General features: G+C 42.1%; 1 protein-coding gene across 1 annotated transcript in view; it reads left to right on the top strand.

Moving 5' to 3' along the window:
- The window catches only part of AXL (AXL receptor tyrosine kinase), a 130485-nt gene that overhangs the window by 24396 nt on the left and 86824 nt on the right, over positions 1–19265 (top strand). The window contains exons 2-4 of the mRNA XM_040323246.1: positions 6445–6646; positions 13427–13527; positions 16357–16539. Coding sequence (XP_040179180.1) covers positions 6445–6646; positions 13427–13527; positions 16357–16539 — 486 coding nt within the window. The remainder of the gene's footprint in view (positions 1–6444; positions 6647–13426; positions 13528–16356; positions 16540–19265) is intronic.

Here is a 19265-nt window from a genome sequence, read left to right on the forward strand (position 1 = left end):
CTAGCATTTGCTAATGGTGGCATTTTTCACTCATTCATTTAATATTTTATTTATTTATTTTTTGGACTCTTTGCACTTTAATTGTCGGTTTGTCCGTATATTGAGCTTGTGAGCTCTCTTATGTATATCATTTACTGTGTTTTTTTCACGTATTTGCATTTTTCACTTACCATGTGTGTGTGATAGGTTGCGCAGAATCCCATTTTATCTTACATAGAGAACATGTTCTCTTTTCCTCCGATGGAATTCCGATGTGAGTTTGGTCGGGCAAAAGCCTGATCGTGTGTACGAGGCATTAAACGTGTGACAGGGTCAGATAATTTCTCATTTATTTCATGGTGCAGCCATCAACTCAGGAATTTCCATGCCGAAGTTATCAGGTTCAGGCATCAGAAGCTCCCATGTGGCCTTGTCCTTTGTCCAACAAGACCAGTTTGACAAGCCCTATTCCTTGGGGGAGTCTGAAAAGTTTTATGTGCACCAGACAACTTTCATATATTCTGCTGACAGGACGGAGATAAGCCATTGTTTGGGGTCTGTATTCTCCCATTAGAAGATTGGCAGGTAAAGTGCAAGGAAACAAAAAAACCTTTTACCTTAATTTGCAAAAAGTCAGCCGGAGAAAAGTACTACTAACGAAACTGACAAAATTGTGCAAGACATACTTCTTCTTTCTGTTTTTTTATAGATGTTGTTTTTCTAGTTTTTAACCTCAAAATTTCATGTGACTGTTTCCACTAAGTTGACTCTATATGCAATTATGGGTTTTCTGTGCATGAACTACACTATATTACCAAAAGTATTGTGACACCTGTGTTTACATGCACATGAACTTTAATGGCATCCCAGTCTTAGTTTGTAGGGTTCAATATTGAGTTGGTCCACCCTTTGCAGCTATAACAGCTTCAACTCTTCTGGGTAGGCTGACCACAAGGTTTAGGAGTGTGTCTATGGGAATGTTTGATCATTCTTCCAGAAGCACATTTGTGAGGTCAGGCACTAATATGGCATGTGAAGGCCTGACTCGCATTCTCTGCTCTAGCTTATCCCAAAGGTGTTCTATCTGGTTGAGGTTAGGAATCTGTGCAAACTAGTCAAATTCCTCCACCCCAAACTCGCTCATCCATGTCTTTATGGCCCTTGCTTTGAGCATTTTGGGGATGGCCCCTTCCTGTTCCAACATGATTGCGCACTAGTGCACAAAGCAAGGTCCATAAACATTCCCATAGACAGACTCCTAAGCCTTGTGGACAGCCTTGCCAGAAAAGTTGAAGCTGTTATAGCTGCAAAGGGTGGGCCAACTCAATATTGAACCGTACGGACTAAGACTAGGATGCCATTAAAGTTCATGTGCACGTAAAGGCAGGAGTCCCCTTTTGGTAATATAGTTTATATATATAATACCATTGTAAACTTTTCAGAGTAAAAATTGTATACTTGCCATCATGAGAGATACACAAGAGCTGGTTGACCTCCTTCTGAAAATGCTATTTACTGACTGCTGTATTCATCCTTAGGTGTGTCAGTTTTTGCATAGTTGCACTGATCCAGTATGGACCAATGTAAGTATGCATGTTCCATACCTGTGGGATTCCATTAGAACAGGGGTCTCCAAACTTTTTAGTACATGGGCCACATATATTTTACAAATATTCGCTATCCAAACAAATCAGTTCCCTACTTTCATATTAGAAGTCCCCTCATCACATTAGAATCATCCTTCACATCAGATGTGATATGGTGCACAATGGCTACGTTGTTAGTGCTTCCACCGAGCAGTACTAGGGTTAGTTTGAATCCCAACCATGGCACTAACTTTGCAGCGTTCTCCCTGTGCCTGCATGGGTTTCCTCCCACCCTCTGGAGACATTCTGGTAGGTTAATTGGCTCCTGTCTAGATTGGCCTTAGTATGTGTATGTATGAATGTCGGTTAGGGATCTTAGATTGTAAGCTCCTTGGGCGCAGGGACTGATGTGAATGTACAATATATGTAAAGCGCTACAAGTTCCCACTGACACTATTCATCAATCAGCTTTGGGTGCAGGCGCCGTCATTGTTAGTAAGGGTTTCCTACTGCGCATTCGCGAGTCACTCTGCGCTTTCTAAATGGGTGAAGAAATGTCCTCAGCACACCAAGGATTCCTCAGAAGGGTCCAAAGCTTTATTCACACAATACATATACAGCAGGGCTCTAGTCCTGCGGAAACGCGTGGGAACGGAGTTCCTGCACTTTTTTCACAGCAGGAACGCAGTTCCCTTTTGCAGGACTAGAGCAGCCGAGAGCAGCCGAGCCACCCGAGCCAATCCTTCACTAAGTGGCGATGCCCAGCTCGAGTCACTGTCAAGGGAAAGCGAACCTTAGTAATCCTGTATGTTACTGGCCGCTTCCTGTATATGGATTCATTGGGTAGTGTGTGGGTATTCCGTCACTTCCTCGATGCCGCAATGTCTCCTGGGAGCTTTTGTCATTGTTCCCAGGAGACATTCCAGAGGTCTGCCGCGAGTTATCGCGGGATTTAGAAAGAACTTGCTTAAAAAAACATGCGGTTTAGTAATTATGCATATGAGCGTATCATTTTTTTTTTTTTGGTGGGGGTGTGGATCTTGGGTGGGATTTCCCACACTTTTCCCCCCAGGACTTGACCCCTGATTTACAGCCGTATATGTACTTTGTGTACTTTGTGTATAAAGCTTTGGACCCTTTCAAGGAATCCTTGGTGTGCTGATGACATTTCTTCACCCTGATTATCTACAGTTTCCAGCTGGTGGTCATTACAGCACCCAGCATCACTACAGGCATTTCCAAGAATGTGTGCACTGGGAATATTGTGTTTGTGCTTTTTGAATGGTCATGCCATCTTCTGGGACCTATGTGTGTCCCAAAAGGCAGCGGGGGGAAGGAGGAGGAGCCGAAAATGTTGTAGATCACCGATCGGCGACCTTGCCTGGAAATGGGACTGGGTACCGTTCAAAACCAGGTACCTGCTTCCCCCTAAAAAGTGCTAAATGTGGCAGTCGAGGGAGGGAGGGTGCAAACAAGAGAAGCTGTGCTTTAAGGAGCATTTTTGTTTGCACCCTTTTGGGTGGAGATTTGCTTTAAGGAGCATTCTTCCCAATGACCATCACACTAATGTATCATGAGTTGTATATATGAATGAATGAATGACTTGTATAGCGCTACACATGCAAACTGAATCGCCTCTAGGCGCTTTTTCCAGCCAGTGTCTGCTTGGCCTGTGATACTATATACAGTATAGTATCACAGGGCAGCACAGTGGTGTAGTGGTTAGCACTTTTGCTTAGCAGCAAAAGAGGCACTGGTTTGAATCCCAACCACAACACTACCTGCCAGAGTTATCACGTTCTCCCTGTGCCTGCATGGGTTTCTTCAGGGTATTTAGGTTCCCTCCCTCAGTCCAAAGACATGCTGGTAGGTTAATTGGCTCCTGTCTAAATTGGCCCTAGTATATGAATGTGAGTTAGGGACATTAGATTGTAAGCCATACCTCCCAACTGTGCGGGACTTTCCCGTAATGACAACTGTTTCCCGCATACCCGCAAGAGAGTATATTTTCCCGCATAGGAGGAGGAGGAAGAGGGGGTCTGAGGTCCCCCACCCCCGCTCCTGAACTTCAGCACAGGAGGAGGAAAAGGCAATTAACGATGGGGTAAGAATTTTGGCACCCCCCCCCGCTCCACAAATTTATTGTCAGTTAAAAATAATTTTGGCATCCCGCGGCAAGATTCCCCCCAACCCCCCCCCCCCCCCCGGGCCAAACAACATTACTGTCCCGCAGCTCAGTTCAATAAGATGGGAGGTATGTTGTAAGGGACTAATGTGAATATGCAATATGTAAAGCGTACGAGAAATAAATCATTTTTAGCAGGGGTTCCCTGAGACCAGAAAATGATTTCAAAGGGTTCCTTTATGAAAGGTTGAAAGAGGCCGATCTATACAGTGATAACAATCAAAACTTTTCCTAAGTCATTATCTTTATAGTGATAAGATTGCACCATATTGTATAGTAGTAGGAGTTATCTGTGCTGATAATCATCACTCTGTTCTATGTATTAACAAGATAATAAGAGCCTATTGAATGTCCCAACAAACACGTTGCTTCGTAACACAATGGAAAGTCTTTGGATCTGTTGAGCTCGTAGTAATCTTTCCTAAGGTAGAATTGTGTGGAAATTATTAGACAATCAGCTTGCAGTCTATGTTGAATGAGTCAGTAGGTCTTTGGCAAGGCTCACCCAAGCCAGTACATGAGGAAAGCCATTCATTATCACAGAGAAAAGAGTGATTCAACTACACAGAGTTATCGGTCAAAGGCTCCGGCTCTCTTCACAAAGTTACTCCGGGACAATGACATCTCTACACACAATGTCCTCACAGCGAGCCTGCTGCTAGAAGTTCATATGAGTACAAGACAAAAGAATATGAATGGAAACATTCCGAATACGTTAAACCCAAGTCTTATTGGTGGAAACTTTAATGTTCAGTTCAGTAAGCACTGATTAATTATTAGAATTTTTTTTTTTTTTTGGAGAAACAGTTTTGGATTAATTTTCCTTTCATTACACTTTTTAAAATTAATACATTTTTAAAATGATGTATTATATCTTCAAATAGCATCGTTAAAGATACAAAATAAAGTAGATTCAAACACAATTACTAAAATTTCCTACAAGCACTAACATTTTCTTTAGTTTCAAACGTTTATTTTTCTTTTTTTTAATCTGCAATTTTTATTACAAAAATTAAATAATAAGGGTATTCTGTGCTCTACCAAACTATACCCACTATAATAGCTTCTGTATCAATATCACTGATGATATTAACAAATTAATGAATACATAAATAAATTATTCTCGGTCGTTTACTAATATGTTATTTATTCACTTAATATATAAAATAAGTTTTATTTATTTATGTTATTTAAAGTGCTAATAAAGTCCTATAACAAAAGATTGGGCCCCCAGTCAGTTTTTTTGGATTCATACTTACCTCGGTGGATGGAGCATCAGACCAATGCTCCATCTGTCCCCCGGCGTCTGTACACTGAGAATCGAGCCACGAACATTGCTGCTGGCTCGGTTCTCACAGATCCCCGAGATGAAAGAGGCTGACTGTCAGTCAGCTCCTTTCCTCTCTGCTTCTCCACTCTCATTGGAGCGCTGAGCCGTGGAGGGGCGGGGAGAGGCTGTCTCAGTGTCTCAGTGGCTCGCTGATACTGGCAGATCCCGTCTTGGGAAGTTGTGATGACGTCCTGCCCTGACTGATGGCAGTGACGTCAGCAGAGAGAGGACTTCAGACCGCTCTCTGCTGAAAACGGGTCACAGGAGTGCAAAACTCCCGTGACCATTATGCCGTACACACGATCAGTCCATCCGATGATAACGGACCGATGGACCGTTTTCATCGGTTAACCGATGAAGCTGACTGATGGTCCGTCGCGCCTACACACCATTGGTTAAAAATCCGATCGTGTCCAACGCGGTGACGTAAAACACAACGACGTGCTGAGAAAAATGAAGTTCAATGCTTCAGAGCATGCGTCGACTTTATTCTGAGTATGCGTGGATTTTTAACCGATGGTTGTGCCTACTAACGATCGTTTTTTTTACCATCGGTTAGGAATCCATTGGTTAAATTTAAAACAAGTTGGCTTTTTTTTAACCGACGGTTAAATAACCGATGTCGCTCACACACGATCGGTTTGAACCAATGAAAACGGTCCATCAGACCATTCTCATCGGTTTAACCAATCGTGTGTATGCGGCATTAGGAGAAGCCCAGCCTAAAAAGCTCAAGCTGGACTTCTCCTTTAAGTCATAAAGTGTTATGCCGCGTACACACGATCGGAAATTCCGACAAGAAAAGTCCGATGTGCGCTTTTGGTCGGAAATTCCGACTGTGTGTATGTCACTGTCACTGCTGTCAGTGCTTCTATCTTCTCCGGTCTTTTTTCCAGGTTCTCACTCTCTAGCCATTTGAATAGCCAGGCTGCGATTATATCACTTGCGCATGCGCACATGAGTCACAGTCATGGAACAGTGCTCTCAATGGATGGCATACGTTCAGTCCACCTGAAACCTAGACAATATTCAGACACTAATGTGGCTCAGGACAGAACTTGACAGGAGGGTGAGGGGGCACTATGTGTGTCACATTACTATTCTCTTTGGCGTTCCCAAAGGTGTCCCAGGTCTGTTACAATCCTATACTTTATACAAAAAAAAAAAGTACCTAGTATGTGGGTGTTTAGACTGACTGACTGGAATTTTATGCATACATTTTGTGTCCCTGGAAATCCCAAATTATAATAACATTGCCTAAACATCTATTCACCAAACAGTTCATTGACATTCAGATAATGTTTTGGTTGAACTACATGGACCAATATCATAAATCTATCTATCTCTCCATTTCTCTATTCTAGATATCTATTTCACAATGAATCCACTGAATGTCACCTCCTCACTTGGGAAGGATATTGTTCTTCGATGTACTGTAAGTGGAGAAATGGAGCCACCTCCAGATGTGGAATGGCTGAGGGATGGACTAACTTTGGCCTTTGCCGACACTAACCAGATCCAGATGCCAGAAGATGATGACAAATGGCTGCTCATCAGTGAATTGAGGTAGGTGGAATGCTTAACACTGGTGCCGGGTCAGTCATCCTGGTGAAAATCTGGTGATGAGTGACGAGAGGTGGCTAAACAACCTGTCACTTTTCTAAAACATGTCTAATAAACTACCAGTCTTGGATTTTGGAAGATCCTTCCCTACATTAAAAATAAGCTACGTGTGTTTATAGACTGTGCACTTTTAGCAACCGATAACTTTAGGGGTTCATTTAGTGTTAGGGTTAGGTTAGAGGAAATTTATAGCATAACAATGATTCTTGATCTGCTACTAAATCTGCCAATACTAGTTGCCTGGCTGCCATGCTAAGCATTTTGCTTCTGCATTTTCAGTCATATAAGGACTTCTGAGTTTACTGATTTGAATATCTGTACAGTGTCCTCGACACAGAAGGCGATGAAGCCATTAGGTTAATGCAAAAGCTAGGTTACTAAAAGCTAAATAAATGTATTTAGTTAATCCCGAAATTCGTTTTTATTTATTTTGTTTCGTAAAAAAATGCATTCGTCCGAAAATCCGAATTAATTAGGGTCAAATCTGTCATTGAAGGCTTATGGTGTCTGTTGAATGTTCTGAGAAGATTCGACGGAGCAGCTAAACTGTACGATGCCGTAATCGTACATTTCCGGTTGAATGTTCCGCCTACAAGCTATAGAAGAATTCTAATGTTGTATGACACTAGTAATAATTATATTTATAAATTATTATTACTAGTCAACCAAAATTAGAATTCTTCTATAGCCTATGGGTCGAGCATCTGACCAGAAATGTATGATTGTGGCGTCGTACAGTTTAGCTGCTCCGTCGAATCTTCTTAGAACTTTCGACAGACCCCATAAGCCTTCAATGACAGATTTGACGTTTGTATGTTTTTCACCACTTCGTCGAATCTTCGTCGTTCATGTCGAATGGTCTACCCCAACACTGTCTCTATAATGTCAAATCTTTCCTCTCTATGTAGAATAATCTTGGACTAATAGAGTTAGGTTAGGCACATTCGACCGCAGATTCGATAGACGCAGATTGTTATTCTCAGCGTCATGTCGAATCTCCTATCCATATCAAACTGTTGTAGCAACGAAAAGAAAGTATTTTTTATGTCGGATATTTCGGATTTCGGATTCTGCGCGTTCGCTTTAGTTTGTTAAAACGATAACGAAAATACCCGAAATTCGGACGAAAATGCATTCGGACGAAAACGAATGCACAGGTCTAGTAACTAGTATCTTCAGAAATTGGCCAGCAATGGAAGTTTGTGATATAATGGTTTCAGTATTCTTTGAGTCACAGTCAAATCTCTTGATTGGCACACTCACTTGAAAACAATCAAAGCCAGTGGAGCACTTGGCAGCCAAGCAGCTAGGGTTTTTAAAGTGCAAGGCCAGGAATGACTGCCTGCATATTGCTCTTTGATTAGGCTTCCTTAAAGTGTAACCTTCCTCAGGGCCTCTGAGGAAGAGGGTACTACCCATAAAACACATAAGCCAGTTGGGTCTAGGAGATGTCCTCCAAAGCCTAGGAGCATTTGGAGTGGACAGAACAACGTTGATACTTTGATGAGCCTTGTTTGTTTTATAGTCTGTAAGTAGATATAGGCTGAATGGTTATTGGGATAATGCACTAGGCTGGTGCACTCTTATGCCGTGTACACACGATCGGATTTTCCGTCAGAAAAACCTTGGATGTTTTTTCCGACGGAATTCCGCTCAAGCTTGGCTTGCATACACACGGTCATACAAAAGTTCTCTGAACTTTCGACCGCCAAGAACGCGGTGACCTACAACACTACGACGAGCCGAGAAAATTAAGTTCAATGCTTCCGAACTTGTGTCGAATAGTTTCCCAGCATGCGTCGGCAGAGCTTTTTTTCTCAGAAAATAGGTGCAGGAACTCAACCACGACCCCGTTCAGATTTCACAAACAGTAGAGTGGTCTTAAAGAGGCATTAAATACCAGGATTGCATTACACACAGAGTGCAGAGTTCAGGGGGGGTTACATACAGAGTGCAGAGCTGTCACTTGTAAACACAGAAACCAGACTTCTGTGTTTACAAGTGATTTTGGTGAGCAGGCACCAAAGGGTCTGAGCCAAACTGAGTTCCCCCAAGTTCCCCCTGAAAAAAAGCCCTGTGCGTCGGAATTTTGCATGTCAGAATTGCTACAGACGATCGGATTTTCCGATAGGAATTTTTTCCATCTGAAAATTTGAGAACCAGCTCTCAATCTTTTGTTGGTGGAAATTCCAACAGCAAAAGTCTGATGGAGCATACACACGGTCAGAATTTCCGTTCAAAAGCTCACATCAGACTTTTGTTGTCGGAATTTCCGCTCAAAAGCTCAAATCGGACTTTTGTTGTCGGAATTTCCATTCGAAAGCTCACATCGGACTTTTGTTGTCGGAATTTCTTGTGGTGTGTACGGGGCATTACTTTCTTAGGTACTTCCTGTCCTAGGCCTGTTCTAAGGTAACAATGCTTACCCAATGGGGTGTGCTTGGATTAGCAATGTTTTCATCCTAGAACCGTAAGTATGTTAGACCTACAAAATACCTCTCCCTCATCTCCATTACATAGAGATGCAGTGTTCTTTAGATCTCAGAAGATAGCTGGGAAAGCTGATAACATTGTTTGAAATATTAGTTCAGGTCACAGGAAGTTTCAAAGACACTGCAATTTTTTGGGTGGGATCAATGAGTATTTGTACTGTAGACTTTGTATTTGCAGAAATTGTTCTTAGCCTGATGAAAAAGAACCAATGCAGTCACCATATCTTAGGAGGCTAGGACCAATAGGCTGCAATATATAAAGCTTTCATTCTTGGGTTTTATATATCCTGTAAGTCCAGCCTGCATACCATAAATAAAATAAAATAACCATATCAACTTTCATAAAAAATAAAATAAACAAGTGCAAGCCAGAGGTAATTAAAGGATATCTATTTAAATATTTAAAAACTCATGAAAATCATCTTTGATGTCTTTTTATTTCCTGGGTGAAAAGGTCGAGTGTCAGAAATATCATTTAATATCTTGTTAGGGCAACTATCCTAGTGACGGGCACATAGCATGCTATAAATATCAACCTGACCAGTCATCACAATAAGCTGTATGTTATGTGGAAATTCTCTAAGCCGGTACTGGAATGCAAGTATTAACATATCTAAGTGCGGGGAATTTCAGTTCTGTAAACATAAATGGTTTGGGTAATATGTTGGAGGGACTTGGATTTCAGAGAAAGTAAAGGACACGAGGTCAGAGCAGAATGTGGAAGGAAAATGAAGTAAGTCTATGTGAATGAAGCAATGGGAATAGCTGAGTCTGGGCTGGTCCTACCATACACTTTTGACCCCATGATTCTCTTCTATTCTTACGTCTAAACTCGCACTGTCCAGATTTTATATTTCCTTCCACGTTAATGGTTGTACAACCCAATCAAAACATTGTCACTGTACTCAAAAGCGGCACTGCAGATATGCCTGTACTAGAACACGCCTGGTTTTTATTGTCTTATATGGCCAGAGGTTTTTAATTAACTACTTTGATGTATTGTGGGCTTCCGTGGTCAGATGATCCTGAGATTTTATTGGATGTAGCATAGCTTTTATTAGGACCTAGTATCAAACAAAGTCACCAAACACTACCCCCTTCCCAATTCAATTAGTGTTTGTACAAACACCTATAAATTTTGAATATGTATCTTTTTACCCACCCTTTAAGGCCCCGTACACACGGTCGGACCGAACCGATGAGAATGAACCGAAGTTCAGTTTCATCGAACCAAACCGACCGTGTGTATAGGCCATCGATCTGTTTTCCTTCGGTCCAAAATTTTAAAACATGCTTCAAAACCGAACCGATGGACCGCTGCCCCATCGGACCAAACCGATGGTTAGTACAGAAAAGCATTGGTTCAAAACCCGCGCATGCTCAGAATCAAGTCAACGCATGCTTGGAAGCATTGAACTTCGTTTTATTCAGCATGTCGTGTGTTTGACGTCACCGCGTTCTGACCCGATCGGATTTTGGACTGACGGTGTGTACACATATCAGGCCGTACGGCCACTTCAGAGGTGAACCGATGAAAACGGTCCGACGGACCAGTCACATCGATTTGGTCCGACCGTGTGGACAAGGCCTAAGACATCAAAATAGAGCCTCGGCATGATCAACATCTAGTATGTAGCGCCCTGCTCCCAATGACCAGGAGCTATGTTAAATTTAGAGGGTGTCTGAGCTGGTAGTTTAGCTCAGACTTTGTTAATTGGGGTTAAATCAGCCTCTGTCCTGGCTATGGCTATGCCTGGAGGGATTTTCCTTTGTTTGCCTGTAGGTGGAGGTACCACCACAGGCCACTGTTGGAACTAAGGCAGGTCAAGGTATTGGGTGTCTTTCCTCGGGAACAGCCCAGTTGGAGTGGTGTCCCTGCTGGGCATGCTGGGGAAGGAAACTTAAGGGGCTATACTATACGACGCCGCAATCGTACATTTCTGGTCGAATGCTCTGCCCACAAGCTATAGGAAAATTCTAATGTTGTATGACTAGTAATAATTATATTTATTAATTATTATTACTAGTCAGCCAACATTAGAATTCTTCTATAGCCTAATGGAGGAGCATTTGACAATAAATGTCCGCTCGCGGTGATCGTATGTTTTTAGCTGCTTCGTCGAATCTTCATGTCTCTATAATGTCAAATCTTTTCTCTCTATGTCGAATCTTTATGTCTCTATAATGTCGAATCTTCGCTCTCTATTTCGAATAATCTCGGACTAATAGAGTTAAGGTTAGGCACATTCAACCGCAGATTTGATCGACACAGATCGCTATTGTCACCGTTATGTCGAATCTTCTATCTATATAGAACAAAACGCAAATAAAGCATTTTTTATGTCGGATTTTGGACTCTGAACATTCGTTATCGTTTGTTAAAACTAATTTGAAAATCCCCAAAATTCGGACGAAAATGCATTCGGATGAAAACGAATGCACATGTCTACTGTTTTCTTCCCTAACATGTGTAAAGAATTCTGAGTTTACTGAAATCTTACTATTTGGTGCATTCAAAAATCTGTGTACAGTAATTATACACTAATGGTCTTCTGTCAGTGTCAATCCTCTTCTATAAAAGCAGCAAAGTCTCAGAGGTCATTTGGCCTTTCACATCTTGCTCGCGTCCCTGGCTGGCCTTCATATACTTCTATTGTTAGATTAAGAGCTAAACTACATTTGCAATTGTAATCTCACGATTCAGAGTTTTGGCAATGACCTCATCTGCATCACATTGAGTTTCATATGTTGCTAATTAAATGTTTGCTAAAAACAGGTTTAATCTCACAGTAGTGAGAGATTAATAACTCTTTTAGTTTTGCCTTTGTGCTAAATGACCTGCTATATGCTGGCATCATTTTGTAGTGTTACTCTAGTTTTTATTATTGTTACTGCTTTTTTCTTTTTTTGGTTACGCTCCAATTTTTTATTGTGCCATACCCATGGCTGTTGATTTTTGTGACAACACTTTACATACAATCATAGGTGTGCGCAGCCTTTGGCATTAGGGTGTGCACCCCAAAGCTCAAATACACTCTACCGATCACTTACAATGTTCATTCAGAAAGGGAAGGGGCCTGTAAATGGCATATTTACTGGCCCCTTCCCCCACTCATAGTAAAACATCCACAGCAACAACCAGTGGGAGAGGAGGTGTTACGTACCTGGTATGTTTAGAGTCTGGTTGTAGGAGGCCTCTCTTACGGCTCTGGTTCACGAGCCACTGAAGTGGGAACAGCGGACTCGGAGCACAGCGGGGTAGGAGTGCCGATGCAGTGATGAATAGATGTAGGTGGCTGAGTCTCTCTGGCGGGAAGGTGCAGACGGCACTGAGGCAGAAGAGGGGGTCAGCGACCCTGACAGGTGATACGACTGCAATGGCAACAAGCTGATGAAGAAAGCAGATAAATAGGAAGCAAGAAACAGCTGGGTCAGGCAAGCCGGGTCACAAGGGATAATCAGATGGTTCAGATGCAGGTAACTGAAGCGTAGTCGTGGTGCAAGCAGGTGGGTCTGGCAACGGTGGGTCCAATCAGAAGGGTAGTCAAACAAGCCGGAGTCAGGGATTAGAGAGATACGGATAGTCAACAAGCCGGGTCAAGGTTCAGTCAGTAATTCAGGATCAGGTTTCAGGATCAGGTTTCAAGTGTAAGTTCACTCCAAAACTGCAGATCAGGCAGCAATGTGTTTGAGTCCAGCAATGGCTTTTAAAGTGTGCTTTGGCGCCAAAAACGTGCACACGCGCGCTCCCGCTATCGTGCATGCGCAGGCGTGCGGGAAGTGCAGCGGTGTGTCAACATGGAGGAACCCTGTTGTTTCCTCAGAAACGAGGATGGATGAGGCTGGGAGGTAAGTCCCTGACAGGAGGGAAGCCGGCAGTGCTGTGGGGGGAAGGAGCCAGGTCAGTGGGGGAATCTGTTCTGCAAAGGGTGATTAGGGTGTGCCTGGGCACACCTGGCACACCCTGTGCGCACGCCTATGCATACAATGCTCCTCATATATAATATATTAACCTAATCTCCAATTGTAATAAATTGTTTATATTGATTGCATTCTTGGTGCTGTATCCCTCACACTGCTGTGCTTTCTCTCTGCGCCTCCATATTGAATTGGCTGTTAGATTTGACCATACGACGTCTATAGTGGTTCCTCCATCCTGTTATCAAAATAAATCTATAATTGTATAACACCTTTTCTTTTTATTGAAGCTATTTCATTTGTTCTTTTTCAGTATTCACTCTCTTGCGCTGTCAGACTCAGGCTGGTATCAGTGTTCTGTCTCCGATGGGCAAAAAGCAGTGCTGTCTGATGCAGCGTTTTTGCAGCTAGAAGGTAAGACGGCACCTGGGGTCTGTTTAAAGTACACAGTACACAGTCTACACAGGAGCTAAATCTAGGTACTATATGATGAACAAACCTAATGAAGCCTTGAGGCGATTCAGTTCGCATGTGTAGCGCTATATAAGTTATTCACTCACTCACTCACTGACTCATGAATTGAGCAAATAACTTCCTTTACCTCCCATAACTGAGCCAAATCCTCCTTCGTTTATGTATCACACTCCCTCCCTCCCAGACACTGCAGCTCACAGTGGGAGGGTTTTAGCAACAGAGGCAGTCCAGAAAGCAGTTGGTGGGACAAGGTATGGCCAGATTCTGATTGGCAAGCTACAGGTTTGTCAGTTAGCAGTGACAATGCTGAAAGCCACCGATGTAACTTTTTTCTTCTGAGTGTAGTACAAGATACAGCCTACATGAGAGCAAAAACTCTGCACTGAATTTAGGAGCAGTGCAGCATCATTGCCACTGCATTAGGTGGAGTTCACTGGAAGGATCAACAGTTGTTTTTTGGAATTTGCAGGAGACTAAAGCCTAGTACACACAACTCGTTTTTTTGATTGACAGTTCAGGTTGGAGCCGTTGTACTAACAATCTAATATTAGTACAGTATTCTCCCCTGCTGTACTATTGTCTTCTGACAGGCGGACGCCCCCTCCAGAACACTCATCCATTGGCTGAGAGCACTTTTCCGGAGCTGGTTGGCAGGCCTTTTTCAGTCATGACTGGGCACATGTCGACCGGTTTCTATTGAACCAGCCGATTCCGTCCAACATTTGGCCCGTGTGTATTAAGCTTAAGAGACAACTGTTATGGGTGCAGCAAATATTGTTTTTTCTATGGGAGGCCATAGTTCTATTTTAATCAGAAGTAAAGTGGATCCAACAATGAGCCTTAGGCCTCATGCACGCTAGATGTTATAATAACTTAATTAAAACACCAGTAGATTTGCAGTGAGTTTTTCAATGTTTTCAACATTTTTGCAATAACTTTTTTGGCGTTTTTCAGTGTTTTTTAGCGTTTTTTTTTTCAACGGGATCAAATACATTTAAAAAAGCTGACGAGCCGCGTTTTTACGCATTTGTCTGCGTTTTTACGCATTTTTAGACGTTAAAGCATTTTTACAGCTGAAAAACTCCTCTCAGAACCCATTAGTTGTTTTTTTTTTTTTTTTTTTTTATGTCCAAAAACGTCCAGTGTGTATGAGGCCTTACAGTTACACAATGACAGGAAGAAACAATAAACTACCTAGCAAACAGCTCCCTGGTAGTTTATTGAGAACTTTGAGCCGACAGCTGCAAAGAATGTCAGTATTTGTAGTTCACCCATTCACATCACTCTGAATGAATTAATTGTAACAGCGAGTGTGGGGAGAAGAATCTTGTCTCACTGTCACTAGGGGAGGCAAGTCGGGGAGAGGCTGCAGCTGTGAAAACATGTTACATGCTCCACCCTAAAAATGGGTGGAACATGTAAAATGTTCCCAAGGGTGAACTTATCCTTTAAGGAAGAACTGCCTGCTGTACTGCTCTCCGCAACAGAACACATGTTAACACGTATACGTTGGTGCACCACAACACATTGCAATAGTGTGAATCCAGCCCTAGGAAGGGCGTGAAAACAATCTGGTTTAGTATAGAATTATAATAAAGTGATTTAATACTTTAAGGATGTTTATACTGAATTCTGTTCTAAAATTAGGTGTCCTGAGACTCTTACACACGATCGGATATCTAATGGAATCTAATCCGATGGATTTTTTCATCGGATATCCGATGAAGCTGACTTTTATCAGTCTTGTCTACACACCATCGGTCAAAAATCCGACCGTGTCCAACGCGGTGACGTAAAACACTACGACGTGCTGAAAAAAATGTTCAATGCTTCTGAGCATGCGTCGACTTGATTCTGAGCAGGCGTGGATTTTTGACCAATGGACTTCCACACAGTCAATCGTTTTTTTCTATCATTTTTTTATCCATAAGAAAAATTTTAAAGCATGTTCTATTTTTTTTTACCGATGGAAAACAAACCAATGGGGCCCACGCACGATCGGTTTGTCCGATGAAAACGGTCCATCGGTCCCAATGCATGAGGCTCTGTTTAGGGTAAGCAGTAGCAGTAACATTTACAACACCCTTAGTAATCTAACATGGACATCTGCATCACTATTTAATGGCCTTAAAATATTTTTGGGTGTGATTGTATTGAGACGGGGAGAGCTTAGTTCATAGGAAGAGTGACTGATTGGGAATTAATAGTCTGACAAAAATACCTTATAATTTAGTTGCTCTTTATCTTATTAATTTTGTGTTAAAATACTTAGGCCTTGTACACACGGTCAGTCAAAACCGGTGGAAACGGACTGAAGGTCTGTTTCACCAGTCCAAACCGATGGTGTGTAGGCCCCATCGGTCAGTTATCCTTCAGTCGAAAAATTTAGAACTTGCTTTAAAATTCAACCGATGGACGCCTAACTGAACGGTCAAAACCGACGGTTAGTATGCAAAAGCATCGGTTATAAGCCGGCGCATGCTCAGAATCAAGTCGACGCATGCTTGGAAGCATTGAACTTAATTTTTCTCAGCACGTCGTTGTGTTTGGGTCACCGCGTTGGACTCGATAGTTTTTTTAACTGATGGTGTGTAGGCACATCAGATCATCAGTCAGCTTCATCGGTTAACCGATGAAACGGTCCTTCAGTTCGTTCTCATCGGATGGACTGATCGTGTGTACAGGGCTTTAGATATTTGTTTTAAAGAACTATGCATCCATAAAGCAAAGTACTACAGCTATAATATTATCACAATTTGGTTCACCCAGGTTTGCCAATGTTCATCGATGAACCAGAGGACATGCATGTCTACTCCGATCTGCACTTTAATCTGAGCTGTGATGCTCATGGACCTCCTGACCCTGTGCGGGTAATATGGCTGCAGAATGGTGCGCCTCTCAACTCTTTGACTGATGAGCTTGCATTGACACCTTCATTGCTTCGAGTGAGAGGTAAGAGGCCTGAAGAACAAGTCTGATCATAAATGTAATGAAGTCTGTCTAGTTGTGTATGGCAGTGGTACAGTCTTGAACTGGGGTAGTCATTGAGTAATGCATAAAGCTTGGAGTTGAATGATACTCATTATTGGCTAACATAACTTATTAAATGTGCAAGCTTTCAGGACATATTAGATCCCTATCATCAGGCGTCATTAAATTCTGGAAATGGTTCTGAAGCTTATATATTTATACACTGAGTTCTCTTCCGTTTGTAACTGTGCATGAATTGAATATGTGGTTTTCAGGACCATTTTTAGAATTGTATGAAGATTAAAGAATGGAACTGTTATGAGTGTCACAGACAGAAGGCCATCGCCATTTGGTGGCAGACTCTCACTCACCAAACATACATAAGTGGTATATTAAGTGAATTTGGTGCAGAGTTATTCACTTTAAGGTTATCACAGATAAGGGGGCACTCCCAACATCTGAAAGAAAAGAGATTTAGCCTCCAAATATGGAAAGGCTTCATCACAGTAAGAGCTGTGAACATGTTGAATAGACTCCCTCAAGAGCTGATTCTGGTCAGTTCAGTAGATTGTTTTAAAAAATGCCTGGATTCTTTCCTAAATGCACAAAATATAACTGGGTACTAACATTTATTTCTGGGAAAATCCAATTGCCTCTTGGTTGATCAGGAAGGATTTTTTATAATTGGATCATGCTTTATTCTTTCTTTTTGCCTTCCTCTTTATCAACTCTATAGCAAAAGTGAGAGTCCTTAGAAGGGTGGAACTGAAGGGTCTAAAGAGCCACCTGGCCTTCACCAAAGCTCCTGATGGTGGAGATGGGTTTGGCTGCTGACAACTCCCAGGTTGCGGCCCTCTGACCCACCCAAGCAAGCAGGTTTCTGGAGGCTGAGTATGATAAGGCAGGGACCAGTTTCCTGTAAGCACAGATATTCTATTCTTTTCATGACGAGAAATATGCAATTTTTTAAATTGGTCGTGAAAAACGGTCGTGTGTAGGCTACAGAGCATTTTTCTCAACGAGACAAATGGCCTAAAAAAATTTAGAACATGCTCTATTTATTCTCGTCGTTTTCCACGTCGTTCTTTTTCATGTCGTGGAAACCGGCTGTGGTGCTGGTTGAAGCAGGAAGCCACCGGCTGTACAGGGAGGGCAATAGCCGGCTCTAGAGCATGGCACAGGAGTGTGAAATGATGCAGTGGATCCTTGCATCTGCCCACCGCAGTACGAGAATATACTTCCTCTGTTTGTGTGGTGATATCTGAATAATGCCTGCAGCTACAGGCATCATTCATATATGACCGTCTTCAGCCAGCGATTCTGTGCACAATAAGAATGATCAGAGCGGCAGTTCCGCCGCTTGATCGTTCTTATAGGCAGCGGGAGCGGACTCCCCCCCTCCCGCCGCCATCCGGTGCTTCTCCGGGCTCTCCCGTGCCATCGGGGTCCGGAGAGCGAATCGGCCAGCGCTCGCTGCAGAACCATAGAGATGACTGGTGACCAGGCGGTCACAGTCATCTCTATGACCGTCGGAGGCCCGGGCGCAACGTTATGACGTCACACCCGTTACCCGGAAGTAAACAAAGCCGCAATCGCGGCTGTCGGTGTGAGATCGGTGAATGTGTTTTCACCGATTTCATGATTGTAAGCCTGGAGGAGAGATGTGAGGTCTTATTGACCCCACATCTCTCCATAAAGAGGACCTGTCACACTGATTCCTATTACAAGGGATGTTTACATTCCTTGTAATAGGAATAAAAGTGATCAAAAAAAAAATGTAAAAAAAAAAAAAATGAAGTAAAATAAAAATAAAATGAATTTTTTTTTTTTTTTTATAAAACGCCCCTATCCCCGGTAGCTTGCGTGCAGAAGCGAATACGCATGCAAGTCCCGCCCACATATGTAAACGCCGTTCAAACCCCACATATGAGGTATCGTCGCATGCGTTAGAGTGTGTGCAATAATTATAGCACTAGACCTCCTCTGTAACTCGAAAATAGTAACCTGTAAAAAAATTAAAGCGTCGCCTATGGAGATTTTGAAGTACCGAAGTTTGGCGGCATTCCATGAGTGTACGCAATTTTAAAGCGTGACATGTTAGGTATCTATTTACTCGGCGTAACATCATCTTTCACATTATACAAACAAATTGGGCTAACTTTACTGTTTTGTTATTTTTGAATTCATGAAACCGTTTTTTTTTTCCCCAAAAAAGGTGTTTGAAAAATTATTGCGCAAATACTGTGCGAGAAAAAAAGTTGCAATGACTGCCATTTTATTCTCTAGGATGTCTGCTAAAAAAAATATATATAATGTTTGGGGGTTCTGATTAATTTTCTAGCAAAAAAATTGTGATTTTTACATGAAGGAGAGAAGTGCCAAAATAGGCCCGGTGGTCAAGTGGTTAATAACTTAGGTTACCCAATAAACAGTATCGCTCAAACTCCAAATTTTCTGGTGGTGTATAGAAAATAATATGAGTATTTTTAGCTTTAGGATTGTGACAAATATTTTCCATTTTAAGAAAACAGTGAAATGATGGATTTATTTTTGGTAATAATGTTGGACACTCTTTGTGTATTCACATACCATGAAAGTCGATAGTGTGTTAAGGTCTGATAGTTTGCCATCATTCCATTATGCCTTGTAGGAACATGTCATGGCATTTAAATAGACAATAGCAAACTAATTAGTGATCTCATGTACAC

Source organism: Rana temporaria, chromosome 9 (assembly GCF_905171775.1).
Source record: "Rana temporaria chromosome 9, aRanTem1.1, whole genome shotgun sequence".
In the NCBI taxonomy this organism is placed as follows: domain Eukaryota; kingdom Metazoa; phylum Chordata; class Amphibia; order Anura; family Ranidae; genus Rana; species Rana temporaria.